Source organism: Coturnix japonica, chromosome 15 (assembly GCF_054131305.1).
Source record: "Coturnix japonica strain WE chromosome 15, WE-NBRP24, whole genome shotgun sequence".
In the NCBI taxonomy this organism is placed as follows: Eukaryota; Metazoa; Chordata; class Aves; order Galliformes; family Phasianidae; genus Coturnix; species Coturnix japonica.
Window position 1 is genome coordinate 8613352 of NC_140677.1, and position 21073 is coordinate 8634424.

General features: G+C 51.4%; 2 protein-coding genes across 8 annotated transcripts in view; one reads left to right on the plus strand and one right to left on the minus strand.

Moving 5' to 3' along the window:
• Positions 1–14961, minus strand: part of MTMR14 (myotubularin related protein 14) — a 29685-nt gene extending 14724 nt beyond the window's left edge. For 3 of the 7 annotated variants that reach the window (XR_014934813.1, XM_015874964.3, XM_015874963.3), the window contains exons 1-13: positions 14785–14961; positions 14558–14703; positions 10027–10135; positions 8917–8992; positions 8126–8186; positions 7552–7674; positions 6947–7020; positions 4473–4543; positions 4258–4332; positions 1915–1981; positions 812–897; positions 309–385; positions 171–207 (exon numbers count right to left, since the gene is read on the minus strand). Coding sequence is in view for 5 of the 7 variants with exons in the window: in XM_015874964.3 (XP_015730450.1) it covers positions 171–207; positions 309–385; positions 812–897; positions 1915–1981; positions 4258–4332; positions 4473–4543; positions 6947–7020; positions 7552–7674; positions 8126–8186; positions 8917–8992; positions 10027–10135; positions 14558–14703; positions 14785–14907 (1125 nt within the window). In the remaining 2 variants the exon portion in view is untranslated. Of the gene's footprint in view, positions 1–170; positions 208–308; positions 386–762; positions 898–1914; positions 1982–4257; positions 4333–4472; positions 4544–6946; positions 7021–7551; positions 7675–8125; positions 8187–8916; positions 8993–10026; positions 10136–10648; positions 10770–10912; positions 11174–12961; positions 13055–14557; positions 14704–14784 lie in introns of those variants that run through there. The other 4 variants (XR_014934814.1, XM_015874966.2, XM_085516820.1 and 1 more) reach the window with 4 other exon arrangements.
• Positions 14962–15442: 481 nt separating this feature from the next.
• On the plus strand, positions 15443–21073 carry LHFPL4 (LHFPL tetraspan subfamily member 4). The gene is made up of 4 exons (XM_015874976.3): positions 15443–15965; positions 20189–20425; positions 20618–20634; positions 20824–21073. Exons 1-4 carry the CDS (start codon positions 15560–15562, stop codon positions 20830–20832), a joined length of 669 nt encoding a protein of 222 aa, XP_015730462.2. The 5' UTR covers positions 15443–15559; the 3' UTR covers positions 20833–21073.

Genomic DNA, 21073 nt, shown 5'->3' on the forward strand with positions numbered 1-21073 from the left:
TCAAGAAGTACAGGGCAAGACTCTGACCTCGCATCTCCAGCACCTCAAAAGTCTTTTTAGAGCCCATCCAAACCAGAGATGTTATCAGGAAGCAGGCAACAAACACTGCTATGCTAAACAAGTACCCTGAGAACAGAAAGTTCAGGTACTGTCCTAGATGAGACACTCACCTCTTCTCCCTTATTGAGTCGATCGACTAACATGTGCCTGCAAAGAGAACAAAGGAGAGGAGTCACTCACACACCCAGAAACCAGAATCAGCAGAGGAGCACAAGTTTGCTTGTGGTTATAATCCTCAGTGTACCTACCCAAAGAGGAACCAGTCATAGGCCACCGTCAGGTAGAGAATCTCAGATGGCTCCAGGGACGCATGGATCAGTCCATCCTGCAAAGCAAATGGGAAACAGTCTTCAAGCAGCAATCCTGGAGACTGGGACTTGAGTGTGTGTGATCTACAGAAAACTGTCACAGTGAAACAAGAAGCCCAGCCTGCTCTGCTCCTCCTACAGCACGAGTCAGGACACCCTCCTGGTTACTGCACACAGGGCTACAAATCCTGACCATCTTAGCAGTCTTCAGGACAGAGAATCCATTGAGCAAAGCTGCAAATACCTTGTTCTACATGTCTGTGATACTGAGCCTGATAGCAGGACAGTGCGTTGGGCTCCACATCAAAGCCAGTCCACACACTCTCAAAGCCAAGATAGCTAAAAGGAACCTTAACTGCTCCCACCAGCTTTTTCCAGTGACTTTGTCACTCACCCTCCAAACAATGAGGCCTACAAGCAGTGCAGATCAGCTGGGTACTCACAGCCCATAAGGAGAGGCGCAATAAGGAGATGAAGAGAGGAGTTCGATCCCAGCCGGATATACAGTGCACCAGGAGCCCGCTGTCATCTGGTCCAGGAGGGAGCAGAAAGGAGAGGGAAACAAATGGATGTTGTAACAAGAGTAATTACTTTTCTTTACAGTAAATCTGTAGCGACAAGCTACTCTCTGTCCCCACAACTTGAGCTCAAGAACAGAGCTAAGTCACCAAGTCAGAACATTTTGTCTTGAACAGGGCAGCCAACAAACCGCACAGAGCCTCCCGGGTTGTCAGCAACCTTGGCTGATGGACTGCCCTGTTTCTGACAGCTACTCAGGACATGAAGTCAGTAGGTATGAGCATCATTTTGCTGTCCAGAGTATACACTCATCCAGTTCCAACCCACTATCACAGTCTATCCTTGTATCAGACATACTGCTCCAACTGAACACTCTCTCTCAGTCTCATCAGCCTTCCTACTGATACAAACTAAGCAGAGGCAAACAAGGGGCACCACTGCACTGGTCTCCAAAGAGAGTCCCAGCAGCGTGTCCCAATGCAACCTGCAGGACTGGCTGCAGTGGGCTGGGCAGGAGAACCAGCCAGGGCTCTATCTGACCAACAGTGCTGACTTTATAAAGTCACTATTTGTCCACAGGGAATGGGATATCAACTTATAGCAATACATCCCCTTTAAAAGGCTGGGGTGACTGCAGTGACAAAAAATGAGAGGAACTCCTAAACAGCTGCCTAATGAGACTTCAGAATGGGGAGACAAAACACAGGTGGTCTGAAAAAATGAGTGAGAAGCAACAAGGAAAGGAGCATCCATTTTCCTATTCAGCTTTAAATCAGTAAAAACTTCAGTTTTGAGACACCCCTCCAGCTCTGCGGGATCTTCAACAGATCAGTAAACCTCTCTGTAAGAATAGAGCTGGAGCCCTGAGATGTGAGGACCATCATCCTCTTCTGATGGGGGAAAAGTGAAGCTTTCCATGAAGGAACTCTTTGGTATTGGGAACCGACCCACAGCTGCACTATCAGCTGATCTTGTGGAGAAAGCAACTGCTCCAGCTGGACTGCTGGGAGAAAGGAGTTTGCCTTACCATCACTGTTGATGATAGAGATCAGCAGCTTCAGGTAGTTCTGTGTCTGTTGTACGAGGTCCCAGCTCTGTGCAGAAAGAGAAATGTTGAAAATAAGCAGGTTGCTCTGTGGTTCAGAGCTTGCCATACTCTTTGTTTCTCTACCAGAGAAATAACTCAATTGGCGGAGTGACAAGTTTCCCCTTGGTCCTCCAACCACTCCCACACAACCTCTGTAAAAAGCCCTCTGGCCTGACAGGAATATAAAGAAATAAAAAAATTAAAAGCCATCGTTACTATCTGTGTGGCTGGCACGTAACCTGTTTGTCTGCAGCCCCAAAGCTCCAAGCAGACCGTGCTCAGACACTGAAGTGAGCTGGTAAACACCCACAGAGTGCTGACCCAGTTCTGCAGCCCCCCACACACGTGCACTTTACAAAACAGTTCAGCAGCCATGTTACAGCTGTGTGTGCAATGCAGGAAGAAAGACAGGGTGAGCAGAACAAGGTCAGCATCCCAGCCCCACAACCTGAGCACGTCACCCTCTGACAGCTGCAGGCTGCTCTAGGCAGGCACTGGGCTTCTGCAGTAACACCCAAGTGGCAGCAATATCACAGAGGGGCTCTGAACTCAGAGACCTTGTGCACTACAAGAAAGCAAACATCAAAAGATGCTCAAGCATGCCACCTGCTAGCACTGTGATGTGAGAAGATGCTGGGAATTTTAGCAGTCTGAGACCAAAGCTAGAACTCAATCAAGGAAAATGGGATGGCATGAGCAAGAAAAAGACAAGGAGAGGGACAAATGTTTCATTAGGACAGCATTATTGGTGTAAGGGATGTTGACCTTCAGCAACAGAACACCTTGCTGTGTGCAACTACACTTTAACTTCTGCTAGGAAGGACATACTACCCTGCTGCAAACCCTATGCAACAACAACAGTAGGGAAATGGGACACACACCAAACCCAGGGCAAGAAACACATTCTTCTAAGGTCTTATCTGCCCAGGTAGACCAAACTTTGTCCTTATTGCCAGAAGGAATCATTCCTTCATCCCTTTTTATCTCTATACTACAAGCCAGAAACTTTCCTTCATTTGCCCCATCCAAAGCCTGAAGCTTGTGCTCAGCAGCAGCACTGCTCAACAAACACGTAGTCTGGGGATGGCAGATCATCACACCTTGAGCACCCTGTTCTGACAGAAATCTTCACTAACAGCATTCAAGGCTGCTCCTCCTCATTTGTATGTCTGATCTCAGACCTTGGATTTTGCTTCCCGTACAGCTTTTATTCTCTAGATTGAAGGGTGCTTTAGAATTTGTATTTTCTTCCTGAAAATGTACTTAAACATTAATCAAGTCAACTCCCCGTCACCCTTGTGATTAGCTGAGCAGACCAAGAACTTCAGCTTTAAGTGAAGCACCTTCTCCAATCTTCAGATCATTTCTGCATCTATTTCTTATGTGCTCTTCAATTATTAATATCCTTTTAACAATACTGGCTGCTCAGTATTTTATTGAACAACTTTCTAGTCATAAACAAGCTGAGGTCCCGTTAGTTCTGCTTCAACACTGCAAGCTATTTCTCTGTGCTTCTGCTGGCATTCACATATTATTTTCATGCTGCCCCAGCACTTGGAGCTCTGCTGGTCCTGTGCTGCTTCCAGCAGCAGAGCACAAGAGTGTGTCACACACCAGCACACGGCTTATTGCCACAAAACCTGGGGGACTGGCAGGCTCACTGCTGCGTGCAATGGCACACACTGATGGATATAAGATGATGTTCCCTAGTGGGAACCAGGGCAAACCTCAGTGCCTGGGCAAACATAAAAGAGTTCAATTGCCAACAGTGATGCTGTGGTGGCAGTAAGTGATGGAGACACACTATGCTCAGTTACGATTCTCTCCTTTGCTGCAATAGGATAAATACGTAGCATACTCACCAAGAAGGTGCCTAGTTATGTAGCTACTATTCACATAAGGGAAAGTCGACCTTTCTTCAGTCTCTCCATAGCCAAGAAAGTCTGCCTGTTGCAGGCACGTGCCAAGATTGCTAACAAGCAATACTGCTTTTAATTTCCTGGCACATTCCTCGCCTTATCTCCCTAATGGACTGCTAGCTTACACAAGCTACAGAAACAGATTTGATGTTAACGTTAGCTGCCTTGGGACACGCCAAACCACAGAGCTTTTGGGGAGAGGATTTCCACTGCCATTCTGAACAATCAAGTCTGCGGCCTCACTCCCACTGGGTGGTATGGAGTAAACCAGATTACTGAGGTGGCAACAAGACAGATTTTAGATCTTTAATGATCCTTCCTGATTAAATCTCTGACCTCCCACAGAGATGCTTACTTTCCTCACCTGGTACTCACTCCAATCAATACTGAGAGATTGGGTCAACGATGCTGGGATACTTAATGGAGCATCTACATAATCCTAGAACAAACAAACAATTAATTAGAGAGGAAAAAAAACACCACAACAGGATATGAAGGCAATAAATTTCAGGGAGGAAAACGAAAAAGAGCAACCAAGGCTTAAGAGCTCAGTAAAGCCCACAGCTCTCCATTTTATACCTGTTTCCAGTTAAATATGAGACCTTCAGCTGTATAATCCCGGTCTTTGTACTCCTTAAAGAATTCACAGCCTGCAAGAGAAGAGATAACGAACAACTGTTCAGCTAACTGATATCTAACAACTGGAGGGCCCCGTGGGACTGGAAGTGCTGGCAGCCCTGGGCTCCAGAGCACCGAACCAATCAAAAGTGTTGCCTGTGGGAAGTGAAGAGCAGTAATCAGTACAGTGTGCAGCATGGCCTCCCAGCAGCAACAGCTCAGAGCACTCAGCAGTAAGCACACTCACACAGCAGACAAAGAGCAAACTCCGAAGGCACAGCAAATGTGGAGGGACTGGTTTATTCTTTCTCAAACAACAGGTTGCATCCAGGACCCGCACTTCCCAAGGCCACTGACTCTTGTGCAGATCTGAGGCATCAGCCCAGCACCCCAAGTGAGAAGGAATCAGCAAAAGATGTGCTGGCAGAGCCTGGGGAAAGCCAAGTTTCACACAGCATCTGCTGCAGGTAACAAGAAAGGGCTCTCTGTCAGAGGCAGCTGTGGCTTCTGTCACATTTAAGCCTCCCCTTTCAAACACCAGAATTGCTGTATATGAAGGAAGCGCAGCAGCCCAACCACTTTCAAGCCCTCCCCTCCTGAAGTTTCTGCCCTCTGGCTCCTGTTTTTCCTCAAACAACTATTTGAAGTCGATGCTGCAAACTGCAGTCACTTAGTCACAGCTGAGCAACACTATTAGCACTGCGGATGCCTGCAGGCTACACAAAACTCCTCTCCTGAGATACTGTGTGTGCCACATTAGCTTCACAGTTCCCACATCACCAAGACAGCCCCGTGTCAGGCACTGCTTGCACAAAAGCAACAATTCCTAGTCTGCAAGTCATAAGTAACTTCAGTGGTGAAAAATAGGTATTTGGAAGGACAAGACTAGTTCTAGAGACCACACAGCCAGTCAAACTGTCAGTTGAGATTTAACTCCAATTAAACACGGGCTTACAGCAAAGAACAGAGGATTACAGCAGTAAGTGTTGGCATCCATAAGTGCCAACTACCAGTCAGATGGAAAGGAGGGCTTTTGCACTGGAGAGCACATAAGCTTCCACAGATAACCCATTTTAACCTAAATCTTTCACCCTAACTCATGTTTGCACACTTTTTCATTCATCTGTGATAAGAGAATCTCACAGTCTCAGAGATAAACTCTTCCAATGCAAGCCTGGAGAAATTAGTAAGAACAGACCACCACATTTTGCCAGGCATCAGAGGGGCTGCTGATCTGTAGACGTCTATGACTCAGATTTAACAGAACGGCAGCACTGTCCTCTGGAACAGCACTGCTAAAATCAGGCAACACCAGCAGGGAGGTTCCAGTTCGATAAGGTTTATCTCTAGTGCAGCACTGAAGAGTCACTAAGAGACAGCAACTGTCCCAGAAGAGTACAGTAAGCAGATCCCCACACAGTAAAAACTCTACAGCTTATTTGCATAGAATCACTGCCTCCTCTTTCTTTATAAGTGCAAACAATCAGTGGTCAGTCTCTCCCATAATCTACATTTAGCAAGACAAATGGCAGCGATATTTACCTACTGAATGTGCTACAGAAATCAGAAATACTTATTTTTGTACACCTCTGCAATCTGTAAGGAAACTTCAATAGAAAATCTTAAGGCAGCTTCTCTGAGTTGTCACTAATTTCTACATTAAAAATGTACTCCATGTACTCCACCCTCTGGGTGTTTAAGAGTAACAACAAGTCATAAAAAATAGTCTGGGTTTGGATCATGCGTAACCGCTTTCCTTTTTTCGCCCCCCTTCTCCTTCTTTGTGCGCAAGGGAGAAAAATTCTATCTCACAGACAGACTTCAAAGACAGCAGCCTCATACCCAATCACATTACTGAGCCTGACGGCAGCAGCCAGCCAGCAATACTCAGTTCATCTTTAAGAGTGCAGCAAGTGACCCAGCAGTGGTTGCTAGGCACAGGGACTGATCTAACCAGGGAGAAGCACTGGAGTGGTTCGCATCCCAGTCATACACTACAGGCTCAGGTTAACAGCTCTACCTTGCATTGAGAATATATTACAGAGGCACTGTGGAAGTACTAGAAGTAGGAAAAGTTCCTAAGAATTGTTGTTTTTATACATAACTTGCTTTGTGCTGTGTTTTGCATCAAGTATTAGGTTGGAGTCAAAGGCCACCCTAACCTCAGCTCTACCACTCAGACTTTTTCCCTGTGCTTGAATTCATTAGAAACACTGAGAAATTCTTCTGCTGCCTCCGAGCGTCCGATGCAGATTCACTCTTCACATCATCCAGGTTCAGCGTACCATTCTGTTTACAAGAGCTTCTCTCCAAAGTGAACAAAGGAAACATTAAACAAGCCACAATCATTCCACCACACACACAAGTAGTTCCCAGTCCCCAGAAGCAGATTGTCACCTGTCCCTTGGGAGTCCCTCTGGACATCAGTCCTGTACCTGGATATGGGATGGAGAGAAGCGTGAAATCAGCGTAACGTTGAGCTTTGTCCACCTTCTCAGAAGACGTCACACTGCACAGGACAAGAGGAAAACAGCAGACATTTGTACTGTATTTTCCAAGGAAATGCAGCACCCAAAAGCTATCCATTGCACTACCCCACATAATGACTCCAATCAGGAGCCAGCACAGACAAGACTTATGCAGCACACTCAGATCAACAGGTGTAGCCCCAAAACTTTACAATTTTCTTTCAAGTGAAACACCAGGAGAAACATCTCTACCTACTCTTACACACAAGCATGGCGCTCCTTTAACTCTCCCCTTTGTGAGAAGGGGTTGTAAAATTACTGCAGGCTCTACAGAGAAAGTCTACTCAGACTGCAGAGGATGGGTGAAAATAGTTATTTTGCCCACTGATAGAGCCTTCTCTGGCATAAAACCTTGGGCTTCTCTCTACAGCATTGACCAACAGATCCTTCTGCACTGCCCTTCTGGTAACTGCTCCCAGGATGCTGAGTATGTGCCCCATAACAGTTCCCCAGTAAGGACTGCTAGTTCCAACTCAAAGCCTGTAGAAAAAAACAAGTGAATCCAGACTCACTTCAAGCCAAACTTCACCTTCTTGTTTTCCACCATCAGGTCACAGATATATCGGACAGAGAGGTACCGAAGCAGCTTGATGTCGTGCCCTCTGACCTTGTCAAACAGCTGAGAGTCTGCATTTCTGTGAACAGAACAAGGCAAAGTGAGATCAACAAGGAAGACTGACCACTGCCTGCATGATACTGCCATAGTTCTTCCTTGAACTGCTTCTAGCCAAAAGACCCACAGGAAAAGCCTTGTCTCCTTGGGTAGGAGTCCAATTCTGCACTGAGCTGAAACTGCAGAGTTAGTGCTTAGGGTATCCTTCCTCATATTTTGCTTTGTTCTGCAACAAGCAAGTAAGATGCAGATTTTTTTTCCCCCCACCCTGGAGATCTAATTTTTATTGTGAAGTAATAATTTCTGTGTAATTCAAGCTTCTCTTAAATGGCCCTATATCCTCCTGTCTCTGACTCTTCCCTTTGGAAGTAGATAAGCACACACCAGTTACTACATTTGGGTTCAGCCAGCCACTGGCATTCAAGGCTTTTTCAAAAGCAAGGGATGAACTCACATCAGAGATGCATACAAACCTCAGTGCAGAATCTTCCTCTGAAATGTCTTCTGCATCTGCCCAAGCATCGTCAGAACCCCCTGCAAAGAAGGCATTAAGAAAAGAAACTTGTGTAAAGCGACACAATCTCCAATTCTACAGACATTCACGTGCCTGAATATGTTATGGATTGGCACCCTTTCTCCATGTTTCTCTCAGTAATTCTTCACATTTCCTCCTCCTGAAGGGCATGTTCTGTAAAGTAGCCCATCTTTCCCTTTTCCTTGCTCAGATCTTTTGATCTGAGCAGGTCAAACACATGACTGACAGCTAGAAGGACACCCATGTTGGTGCTGCACAGTTCTTTGCCAAACCAAGCTCCAGAGCCTATACTATGGACACCCAAGGCTCTCCTGAGGAGTTCTCCCTAACACCCAGTAGTAGGATTTGATTCCCAATGACTACCTAGCAATAGCAAAGTCTTATTTATTCCCACCCTCAGCACCTGGGAATCAGCATTCAGGAATCAGTGCCCTGAATCCTTTGGGCTGCCTTACTTGCCTACTATTCTAATATTCCTGTAATTCACTCTTCAGCTTCAAGTTCTTCTGCAACTTCCTCTTGCACTATGAGTACAGCACTCTGCCCTGTGATATGGCATTTGGAAACACACACCAGATTTCAGAGTCTGCCCTATCACGACAGGCCTGCCACAAGCAGGTCCATGACAGAGTTCTGTGCCTGCTCTTCCAACCAGGCTGGTCTCATGCCCTGTTTCCCTGCACTGAGAAGCCTAATCAGGCAGCCAGCGACACATGGCTCCTCACTTACCTGAGAAGATGTAGTTGTAACCAGTGCGCCCATAGAGCTCTCCCCAGCCAGCCAGCGTTGCTGATCTGCAAATATGCTGGAGGAAGATTTCATTGTTAACCACGTGCACTCCAAGAGTCTCCCCCACACCCAGTCTTTGGTCCACGTGCTGTCACATCCCACTGCCGTGGCTGGTACCCACAGATCTGCCTCTCAACAGTCTCCTCTGCAGCCCTGACCCAGATCAAATTCCCCATACACAAAACACTCCCAAGTTTCTTTATCTGTAGCTTGGTTCTCTACCACCTTTTCCATCTCCAGTTTTCAGTGAATTAACACAGACAATTCCTGCTACAATGAGCAACATCTATGCTCTGTTAACACACTCCTTGAACTTTACCTTCCACACTCCTGTTGGTAAATTGTAGCTGGTCCCACTACCACCCCAGGCTGATCTCTCCTGCTGGAAAAGGTCAGCAGGTTCAGCCCACGATGGCTTCCGCAAAGCCAGATTAATGTTGTCACAGGTATGATTTTGCTATTCATACAGAGTCCCTAAATTTAACTAAGAAAACTGAATTAAACTGCTTACATTCTAAACAGGACTACTCCTACAGGGCTTCAGAACACTTTAAATAATCCACATAAAAACAAATCTGATTTCACTTCCCTACAGATCCCCTTGCAGGCAAGCCCACACATTCATAAGACCGTTTATGCAATCTTGCCTCCCCAGGGAACATAAAAGAGGAACTTCTCTTCAGGGATAAAAGTTATTCAATGGAAGCTCGCTGCTGGAAAGAGGAAGGGGCAGGAAGAGACGACAGCTGTCTTTCCCCTCTCAAAGGCCAAATAACTTTGGTCCTTCGGAAGGAACACACATAGAAAAAACATTAGATCCCTGGTGCAGTGCTCATGACAGGGTGGGGTATGACAGCCTCAAGTCCCCACATATGATTTATGCAGCCTAGACAGCAAATATTGCTTACCGCTACAGGCTGCCTGTAGCTAAGATTAGATTTTTACAGCATTAGGAAAGGTGACAACCAGCCGAAGATGTGGCTGCACAGTTCAAATGGCACAGAGAAAGGTCATTTTCTAAGTTAAGACAGGTAACCCACGAAGCTTTACCTTTCCCTTGTACAGAATGACTGGGCAGACAAATCGTCCTCGACACCTCGCCATCTTACTTCGGTTGATGAGGTCCTGCAGTTTGCCAACCTGCACGGTGCTCTCAAACCTATCAGACAGAGATGCAGATCAGTGCACAGAGCTCCTCCCATTTATCCATCAGCGAAGCGGCTGCAGACCCCCCTGGTCAGTGATCCCCATCCCTTTGGCTTAAAAGGCAGCTCTGAACTTAGCAAGCAAGAGGTGGTTTCTCTAAGAACGGTCTGCCCCGTTAGGCAACACAAGTGAATTTTGCAAGCAAAAAACAAACAAAAGGGAGAATCAAAGTTTGAACGCTCAGTGAACTGCAGTAGTTGTGGTCACCTGAGCACGGGCACTGCAGGGTGATTAGACAGCGGGCTATAAACCAGCCAGCGGGTTGCGTAGGGCAGTTAGGTTAATGTCAGCTGCGACTGAACCACTAGATTCTATTTGTTTTTGTTTTTTTTTCTGGTTACAGTAAAACAGAAACGTGTTCTGAGTTGGAGACATATTTTGGAAGCAAGTTTAAATTGTGATAGTTTTTTCCAAGTATCAGTTTCTATTTGATAGGAATTCAAGCTGCCCTTTGAATGACACAGACCTTCCGGAGGTACGGTCAGTGCAGGGGGAACTAGGGTTTCCACAAGGAATTGGAGAAGCATCCAGACTGACATTACAGAAACCAGATGAAGTCCAGTGACACAGAACGGTGTGATCGTGCACTTGGAGAAGAGGAACAAGAATTTCCAGTTAGCCCTGCACAGCAGCAGAGCTCAGCACATGAACTCACTGACCTGCAGTTGCCTTTAAGTTATCAATACAGCAAGTCTTACCAAAGGGACAACAACCACCGTGGGAAACTCACCATGGGATAGAGAAGAAGCAGCACTGCTGTGCAGAGCAGATGTTGGGTGAGATAAGCACCTGATTCCAGCCATCTGCAGCCACGAGGTGCACATGTGTGCAGTGAGGCACAGCAAACTCACAGGGATGGCCAGGGACAGTGTTGCAACAGAACTGCTGTGCACCGAGTGACTGAGCAAATGAAGATTAAGAGAGGGCACAACAGTATGTGTATTTGGGTGAGTAAAAGAACTTAGCAATGGAGAAGAACCAAAAGGCGACTCATTCAAATAAATAAGAAATTATTAAAATAAAGTTTCTAGGCTTTAGAATCAGCATGAGTGTAAAGCAATCGACCTGCAGCAGGCATTTGGGCAAGGACTGGAAAAAATAAACTACTGTTAACATGGAAATCGATCAATTTATAGGAGACAACATAAAATACTGCTGGGGGGAGCAAGGAGGCAGCAAGCAAAACCTCCCAGCCCTACAATTTCATAAGAACTTAATTCCCAGAATACATAGTGGAGGCTTAGGATTTCTCACGTCTTTCCTTACATATAAAGGCTTCTTCCAGCTCCAACAAGCGCTAACATTCACTGGAATGTAAAGAGTATGAAGCCAAGCTCGTCTTTAAACAGCACGGACAGGAGAGTGCTAAATGCCAGCACAGCACACTGTACAGTGTGAGCTCATGTGCAGGCAACAGGAGTACGTGCCCACTCAGCACAGCCTGAACTGCTTGCTGCTGGCACTGCAGGCAGACAGGAGCTGCTTCCCTCCTAGCACGCCCTCCTCAGAGAGCACAGAGTAACACAGCACAGGAACAGCCAGCAAGCAGCTGGAGGTGGCTTCATATGTCATTCACAATCCCTACCTATCCAACACTTGGAGCTCAGAGCAGCCAAGAGGCTTCAGCTCCCTGCACACCAACTGCATCTCATGGGAGAGGCAGAACAGCAGCAAGGAGCGCCAGCAGGACAGGGACACAGGGTCAGCAGGAAGCACAGTGGGGATGCTGCAAGATCTCTGTCCTGAAGAACAGCTGCAATGCACTTACAGGGACAAGGGGCAAAAAGCTGCACAGGTAGGAATGATATCAGCTTTGGAAATGTTGGCTGACTTCAACAGCCACGTGAAAGAACATCATTATGGCTTCCCAGGGCCACATGAAGAAAAAGGCGGAAGGAATGTAATGAATCTTAACTCGTAACTCCTGGGATTTTCAGGTATTGCTTCCTCAGAAGTTGGTTTTCTAGAGGATACTAGTGGGCAACCTTGTCTCTGTGTTACCTCTGTGTTCATTCTCACCCTCCAAATCAGACCTTCAAGCTTGAGTTTCTTTTCTAAACACAAAGGAAACATTTACTATGAGCAAGCAACTGTTTTGCTAACAGTGTATCTATACGAGGTCAAAGCAGAGCTGTTTCTCAACAGCTAGCCACAGCAGTATTGGAACTTAAGTGTTTCTTCACAGTGTTAGAACCATTGTTTGAAGTGAAGACATACATGTGAACTGGCAGGGAAGCCAAAGATGCGGCCTGTGTCTGATCTCTGGAAGCTGTCAGTAACCACAGGCACAAAGAACAGGACAGGAAGCAAAAAAACTGAGCACATCTCAATGCTTTCCAAGCCTTTGCAGTGCCTGTCCACTCCTGTTGGGGGAGGAATTAAAGGTCCCTGAGCACAGAGCAGGTGCTCCTGGCTGTTAGATGCCCTCTGCTACTTCCTGAGCAGCACTGCACCAAAGGACATACCGCTATGGTGGTTGGTAGCAAAAGAACATAAGCCATGTTCCTCCCACGCTTTCACTACCTCCTCCACCAGCCCAGATCTCAGCTTGGTCAGCCAAGCAAGACCTTTTCACCCCCCAGCTGCCTGAACAGAATCAGAAACCGGCCTGGGTTTAAAACAGCCCTTTTCTGCCAGGCCAGTTCCCCACGTGGCTTCATAAACTGCTGCACCAGCACGACTCGTGGGGCAGCAGAGTTTGCACAGCCTAGAATTGCTTCCAAAAAATGTGGCATTCTCAGAGGTGTGAAGTGTCTCGCACACTTCAAGGGGATCTTACCAGCTGAACAAGAACATTACAAAGGTGAAAGGCAGCCCCAGACACTAGGTCCTACAGGGATTGTTCCATTCACTGGAAGAGGTTTCTTGCGTTCTGTAACACAAGAAGTGCAACGTTCTCTATATTGCTAACATTTGTTGGGTATTTCATCATTGTTGCGTAGAATATAATGATGCAACTAAGAACTGTATTTGTGGAAGTTATTTAGCAGCTCTTACAGAGGTTATTGCCCAGAGAGCAGAAGGAAAGGCATGATGAAGGGCAGCCTATTCCCGAGGCTTCTTGGAAAAATAAGTCTAGGCTTGAAAGTAATCAGTACTTTAAGTGTTAGTGGCCACTCACAGCTTGCAAAGTCACAGAAGAAAACAGGAGAACACTTTTGTTTTGTAAAACTGACAGAAAAATTAAATATCCTTCATCCTTGCACAGACAGAAAACAGAAGCAGCTGCTTTCTCTCCCCTAAAGACGCCGCTAATTACATCTATAACTTCAGATTTCAGTTTCCCCTCTTCTCTGCAGCCTACAACAAGGGGTTGAACCCTTTCCAATCCAGTCCAACCTTTAAACAGAAACTCCAAGCCCACATCAGCGGTGGCTGTTTCTGAGCCCCCCTCCAGCACCTACTGGTTTTGTTCAGCGGCCAACACAGCTCAAAGCACATCACTACCACTGTATGTTCAACACATCTTGTCATAATCAGTTAAAACTGCAAAACTGTGTTACAGAATCACACAGAATCACAGTATGACCCAGGTTGGAAGGGACCTCAAGGATCATGTAGTTCCAACCCCCTGCCTGGCAGGGCCACCAAACATACACCTTTACTAGATCAGGTTGCCCAGGGCCCCGTCCAACCTGGTCTTGAACACCTCCAAGGACGGGGCATCCACAACCTCCCTGGGCAGCCTGTTCCAGGGCCTAACCACTCTCCTAGTGAAGAACTTCCCCCTAACATCCAACCTAAATCTTCCCTCTTTTAACTTAAAACCATTTCCCCGTGTCCTGCTATTGTCAGCCCTTTCCAAGAGTTTACTCCCCTCCTGGGAGTAAGTTCCCTTCAGGTATTGAAAGGCTGCACGTTCTGTGGGAAGAGATTAAAACATAAAACAAGGGGCTGTTGTTACAGCCACAGGGAGCAGACATTGCTCAGGCTGCAGTGGAAGCAGTTCTGAGCTGGTGGGTCAAAGTCCAGCTAACTTAACTTTGTGGGTCCAAACGCTCCAGCTCACTTCACTCAGGCTGTGCTAAGCTGCAACCAGGCGCCTCCCATTGGGTCACTGAATATTGGTGCCCTCGGATCCGTGTTTTGAGCACCCAGCTCGCTCTGCTCAGCCCCTATGGGGGTTCTCAGCTGAGGTGCTTTACAGACTACGAGTCACAGTATCACAGTATCACACAGTGTCAGTCTCACGCTTCAGCCCTCCAATACACAACACACACAGCGCAGCACGGAGCGCTCAGAGCCCGACGGAGGCAGAGCACGGAGCACACGGAGCAGCTATAATTAACCACGGCCCTTCGAGGCCCCGGGGGCTGGTCGGGGCTCAGAGCGGTGCGGGCCGGGTCTCGGTGCCTTACGGTTCTCGGTGCCTTACGGTTCTGTTGGGGCGGCGTTGTCCCGCTCCATGATGACGATGTGCCGCGGGTAGTGCGCGCAGACCTCGCCGTGCGCGTTGTGGATGATGCTGTAGCGATAATCCCGGCCGAACAGCTCCAGGCAGCGCCGCTCGATCCGCTCCACCTGCGGGCAGACACCGCTCAGCTCCCGCCGCTACCGGGCACCGGGCGCCGAGTCCCCCCTACACAGACCCCCCCCCCTCACCTTGTTGGCAGCGGCCCCGCCGCCATCCTTAGCGCGGTACTGGGCACGGGAGAACTCCAGCAGCAGCTCGGCCAGGCCGCGGTCCCCGGGTCCCGCCGGGGGGCAGCCGCGGGCCGCCGCCATCGCGAGCCGCTCACTCAACGCCAGCCGCCCATGGCGCCGCTTCCGCCCGCCGCCACTTCCGCCCGCCCCGCGCTGTGAGCCCACCAATCAGCACACGGCGAGTGACACGCCTCTTCCGGCGCGCCGCTGTCGTCATCACCGTGCGACACGTGCGGCCCGGTCCGCCATGGTGCGGGTACGGCCCGTCGGTAACGGGAAACTCCTGAATAAACAAAACATGGCGAGACGAGGCTCCGTGCCCGCTCCTCCCGTTAGCCCCGGTCAGACACAAGCACATCACATAGGAGCTGGTTGCCCCGCACTCCCTCCCCTCCGCACGCCGCTCCTGCGCTGTGCTGCTCCGATCCGTTCCGATCCGTTCCGATCCGTTCCGATCCGTTCCGAACAGCTCCGAGGGGCGGGGCCGAATCTCCTCGTGTGTTCTCGCCTGTTCCCGTCGGGTCCCGTTCCCGTGCCCGCGCTCCGTGCCGTGCGTTGCCGGCTCCGCAGTGACGGGGCGCGCTCACGAGGCGGCGTCGGGGGCGCGCGCGCGCTCGGGGCGCAGAGGCGGCATCCAAGATGGCGGCGCGGGTGGCGCAGGGTCCGGCAGCGCTCGGGCTCCTTTAGGCCGCGGGCGGTGCCCGGTCCGGGCGGGGCGGCCCGATCCGGCAGGATGCTGCCGTCGCAGGAGGCCTCCAAGCTGTACCATGACAACTACGTGCGGAACTCTCGTGCCATCGGCGTGCTGTGGGCCATCTTCACCATCTGCTTCGCCATCATCAACGTGGTGGTGTTCATCCAGCCCTACTGGGTGGGAGACAGCGTCAACACGCCCAAACCCGGTTACTTCGGGCTGTTCCATTACTGTGTGGGCAGCGGGCTGGCGGGCCGCGAGCTGGCGTGTCGCGGATCGTTCACCGATTTCAGCACCATCCCCTCGGGCGCCTTCCAGGCGGCGGCCTTCTTCGTGCTGCTGTCCATGGTGCTGACGCTGGGCTGCATCACCTGCTTCGCGCTCTTCTTCTTCTGCAACACCGCCACCGTGTACAAGATCTGCGCCTGGATGCAGCTGCTGGCAGGTGGGGGCGGGGGGTGAAGGGGTGAGGGGGGTGTCAGGAGGCTGGGAACGGAGATTGGGGGTCTCCTGGACGCTGGGTGCTGCTGTAGGGGCTGTCAGAGCGCTGGCGGCTCCAGGCACTGGTGCCCGAGCTTGAATGAGGCACTGGGTGCTGCTGTAGGGGTTGGCACTAGAGTTAGGGGTTCTGCTAGACACTGGGTGCTGGTGGTGGGGCTTAGCAATGCGCTGCCCCGTATTCACACTGGTGCTGGGGTTCCTTTGGATACTGAGTGCTGGGGTTGGGAGTGCTTCAGGTACTGGGTGCTGGTGGTTCTTTGGGTGATGGGACTGGGGGGTATCACGTCATTGACACCCGTTCCCCATGCACTGGGTGCTGGCATGAGGGGTGACCAAGGCACTGGTATCAAAACTAGGGGGTCCCTTGGGCACTGGTGTATGTGTTTCTTTGGATACTGAGTGCCTGGACTTCTGCAGGCACTGGGTGTTGGGGTTGCTTTGGATACTAGATGTTGGTCATCAGTGTACTGACACACCAATGCTGGGGCCTTCCCTAAGTGCTAGGGGATGGCTTTCAAGACCATCCTGTGCAGTGAATGTCTGTGCCAGGGCTTCTTTGGATTCTAGGAGCTGGAGCTGGGGTTCTCCATGCATTGAGTGCTGGTGTTTGGAGTGCTTTGGGTACTTGGTGCTAGATGCTAGGGCTTCCCTGGGCACTGGGTGCTGATGTTTGGGGTTATGGTGCTGACACCAAAGGCACTGGGTGCTGGTGATAAGGGTTCTGTGGATACTGGGTGCTGGCATTGAAGGTTATCAATAGACTGCACCAGCACTGGATGCTGCCCCAAATGCTAGGGGCTGGCAGTGTGCATTGCCTCATGTGGTGCACGCTGATGCCAGAGCTGCTTTAGGTACTGGGGCTTCTGCATGCACTGGGTATTTGTGTTTGGAGTATTTTGGATACTGGGTGCTAGGGCTTCCCTGGCACTGGAAACTGGCATTAAGGGCAATGGCACCAGAGCTGAGCCCTCTGAGCACAGGGAGCTGGCGCTGGGGGTTCTCAAGCTGCTGGCACCAGGGTCTCTACCAGACACTGGAGCTAGGGACTGACTTGGATGCTGGGGGCTGCACACCTTCAGGGCTCCCTGGAACACTGGGCAGCAGCAAACAGGGCTTCTCAGAACCCCAGCACTGGGCTTGGGATGCAGGCAGTGGTGCAGGTGTTGGGCTGTGGCTTTGGGTATGCAGGGCTGCATGGGACACCAGCACAAGGGGTTGAGAGAATGTGTTGAAAAAGATGCTGTCCTGTCCCTTGCCTCAGCATCATGAACTAGTCAGAAATGCTGACTTTTCCCTTTCTGTAAAGAGACTTTGAGTACGGCTCTGCCCACAGAGGGATATTGCATTTATCTCGATTTGGATTGGATGTAAGGAAAAAGTTTTTTACAGTGAGTGTGGTGAGGCTCTGACACGGGCTGCCCAGAGAGTTGTGGGTGCCCCGTTCCTGGAGACAGCCAAGATCAGGCTGGATGGGCTCTGAGCACCTGATGGAGCTGTGGGTGTCCCTGTGCATTGCAGGGGGGTTGGACCATTTGGCCTTTAAGGGTTCCTTCCAACTCAAAGGATTCTAAGATTCCCCCTAAAAGTGGCCCTGTTCATAGGTCCTCCTTAGCTCCTTCCACAAAACAGGAATTCCATAAATGCACAGAACCCAAACTTTTCCCAGAAGGGTCAGGACATTGACAAGGACCCCCCGAGCTCTCCTGGAGCTCCTGTCTCCTTTTAGGACAGAGCACAAGAAGCGATGCTGAGCTCCCCCAGGGATGAAACCCTGCACCTCTTCCTCTCTCCACTTTTCCCACATCTGGAAAACCATTACCATTACCTGCTGCATACTAAGTGAGCATGTCCAGACCCAGAACTTGCACCAGCAGAACCTGATGCTGACTGCCTTTCCAATAGCAGACCCCCAGTGTGACCCCCTTTAGGAGAGGGCCCTGTGGAGTCTGTCCTCATGCTGGGAGCTCACAGCTGGCCCAGCTTGTGGAGCTCCTGACCTCTCCTCCCCCAGTGCAACTTGGCCTGGAGCTGCTTTGGCTTACCGGGAAATTCCTTCATCTTTAATTTTCTCTGTCCCGAAGATTTACTGGTTTAAGGCAAGCTCAGAGCCCAAATCCTGCCGATCATCAGCAGCTTAATCAAGGGGCTCTGCATACCCGGCTGCTGTGAGGCAATGGGCACGACCCTGAAGGCAGCCTGGGATGTGGGCAGGGGGATGCAGAAGCAGCAGCGAGGCCCCTGGTTTCACAACAGACATGTATAAGGAGGGGATGGGATGGGATGGGATGGGATGGGATGGGATGGCCAAGTGCAGGCACAGGGCTGATGCAGGAGTGTGTGGCTCCTCTGAGATGGGACAACAGGGAGGGGGGGGCTGGAGTTCAGCATCTCGTCCAGAGAAAAAAGTGTTTAAATCTTCAGTGTCCAATTAGTGGACAGCAATCAGGGGAAGGTTTAATTAGAGCCTCACAGAAAGCCCCAGCTCAAAAGCCGCTGCCCCCCTAGGAGTAAACCGAATCTAATTAAGAGGAAAGACTGCTTTAGCGCAAATAGAAACGCAGCCATCTGCCCTGCTCAAAATCCCAGCAACGCAAAACTGGAGATTTTACTAAATCCTTCTGTTACAAAACCCAGAACGTGCCTCCAACGTGGGGACATCACTGGTGTCCTGGTGGGACGGGCACACAAGGAGCATCGTGCTCACTGTGTCCCCACGTGCCACATACTTGGGTGCCAGGGGAGGGCACAGAGCTGTCAGCTGTCAGGGTGTGGGACCGAGAAGCCTTTGCCCCCCAAATACTTCCCCAGAGGCTTCCCCTCTCTCTTGTCCCCCATCCCATCCAGCAGCAGGGATGGCACAGCCCCGTGCCAGGCTCCAAAACCTTCCCCCACAGAAGCTGCTCTATAGGCAGTGCTGGGCACGTGGGCACCTCTCACTGCCCGCAGCCCTTTGCTGTGCTCCCAGACAAAGCAGCTGTCAGCTCTGCTTCGTGCCGACGTATAGCCCTATTCTTGAGTCTCCTGCCTGTGCCACCACTCGCTTCCATTGATTTCCGTGGGATTGCTATTTTTAGGACAGGGCTGTGCACTCACTCTACTTCTGCTGTTCATCCCCGGCAAGAAGCTTCCTGACCTCAGCCCCCAGCGTCCCCACTGTCCCTGCTGGGGCTCCCCATTGTGGCTGTGAGGCTGGGCAGAACCACTGGGGCTGTTGTGGGATGCGGTGCCGTGGCTGCCGTGTGCCGGTGTTATTTGTAGCTGCAGGGAGTCCCCGGCTGTGGGTGCATGTGACGGGCAGCAGATGAACCTGGGGAGGGGTGGTGCAGAGCCCAGCCTGGGTTTAAGGACCCCCCTGGGGCGCAGCCCGTTGCTGCTTCTCCCACCATTAACTCACACCTTCTGCTCCTCAGTCTCTTGTGCTCATCCCTGAACCAAAGCAGGGGAGTCCTCTGCTTTGTGTGCTTTGTGCCGACTCTGGGGACAGCCCCGCGGTGTCCAAACATGCTGAGGGTGCCTCCCGTGGTGTCCTCCTGCCCACGGCCATTCTGTGCCTGCAGCCTGAGTCACAGAGCTGAATTCCCCTCCGTTCATTCATTTTGCTGAGATATCAAAGCCCATTGAGTTTGACAGGATCCTGATAATGGAGCACGGTGGAGCACAAAACCACGCTGTAGCTGCAAAAAAGGCTGAGCATCATCAATTCCCCTGGTCCAGAGCATCCCCTGAGCACACATGCCCTGCAGGCAGCTGGGGCTGGCGGGGAGAGGGGGGATGAGAGGCAATGAGAATTGCCTGCGGGTCTCTGAGCACCTGTGTGTGCAGGGCGGGCAGCACAACCCCCTCCTCGTCCCCCTCTGTTTGCGTTTCCCAGCACTTTGCTGCCGGCGTTTGGGAAAGGTTGGGCTCACAGCGTGTGCAAAGGTTCTTCAGGGACACAGGGTGGGCTGGGGACGAGCGGGGAGAGGGAATCGCTTGTGACAGGGGGTGCGTCGTGCTGCTGGGAGCGCACAAGATGGTTGCTGCGTCCCTGCCCTTTCCCAGTGAGCTCAGCACAGCGCGATGCCGGACCTGCCCCGCTTCCCACCGCGTCTCTTGCTGACTTTGCGAGGTCCCGGGACACAGAGCCCCGTCCCGCTGCTCCCTCACGCTCCGCTCTCTCCCTCGCAGCTCTCTGCCTGGTGCTGGGCTGCATGATCTTCCCCGACGGCTGGGATGCGGAGACCATCCGGGACATGTGCGGGGAGAAGACGGGGAAGTACTCCCTGGGCGACTGCTCCGTGCGCTGGGCTTATATCCTGGCCATCATCGGCATCCTCAACGCCCTCATCCTCTCCTTCCTGGCCTTCGTCCTCGGCAACCGGCAGAACGACCTGCTGCACGAGGAGCTCAAGACAGAGAGCAAAGGTGGGCGCTGCTCTGCCAGGTGGGAACAGCGCGGGGTGGTGCTGGGGGCCTCGTGCTCCCACCGGGTCTCTGGGGCCGGCAGAACGCGGGGCGGACCCACGCGGTGACCGGGCTGGGGCAGGAGGGTGCGGGCAGCCGAAGCCCGGAGCGGCGGCACCGCAGCGCTGACGTTTTGTCTTTGTGTCTTGACAGATTTTGTCGGCACCGCGGTAAGTCCCGACTCTCGGCGTCCCGTCCCCTATTCCTGCGTGGCGTGTCCGGGTGCGGCCGTGCCGGGTGGATGGGGAGTAAACGGGGGCGGCAGGTTTGATGCATGCACATTCATGGCACAAATGGCTGCGGCCACCCGATACCACCCCCCGGGCTCCCGTACCCAACGCGCTGTGCTCTCCCTGCAGAGGATATAAGGCCGAGCACCCGCAGCAGGACCTCACCCCGCGGCCGGCAGCCTGGGCTCTTCGGCTCCCTCCCTGTCCCGCCTTTGTCCGCTGCCGGCGGCCACGCGACGCTCCGGTCCCCGCCACCTCCCGCACCGGGGCCGTGCCGGCCGCCCGCCGCGCCCACGTCCACACCGACACCGCCATCCCACGCACCTCACCGGTCCCGCACCTCCGCCGCCGTCGAGGGAGGACGCCCCAAACGCGCTTC

What these genes read in the sequence shown, in the direction of transcription:
- LHFPL4 (XM_015874976.3), top strand. Translation starts at nt 15,560, where the DNA reads ATGCTGCCGTCGCAGGAGGCCTCCAAGCTGTACCATGACAACTACGTG. An exon ending in CTGGATGCAGCTGCTGGCAG is followed by an intron (nt 15,966 to 20,188) that starts GTGGGGGCGGGG and finishes TCTCCCTCGCAG; the next exon opens with CTCTCTGCCTGGTGCTGGGC.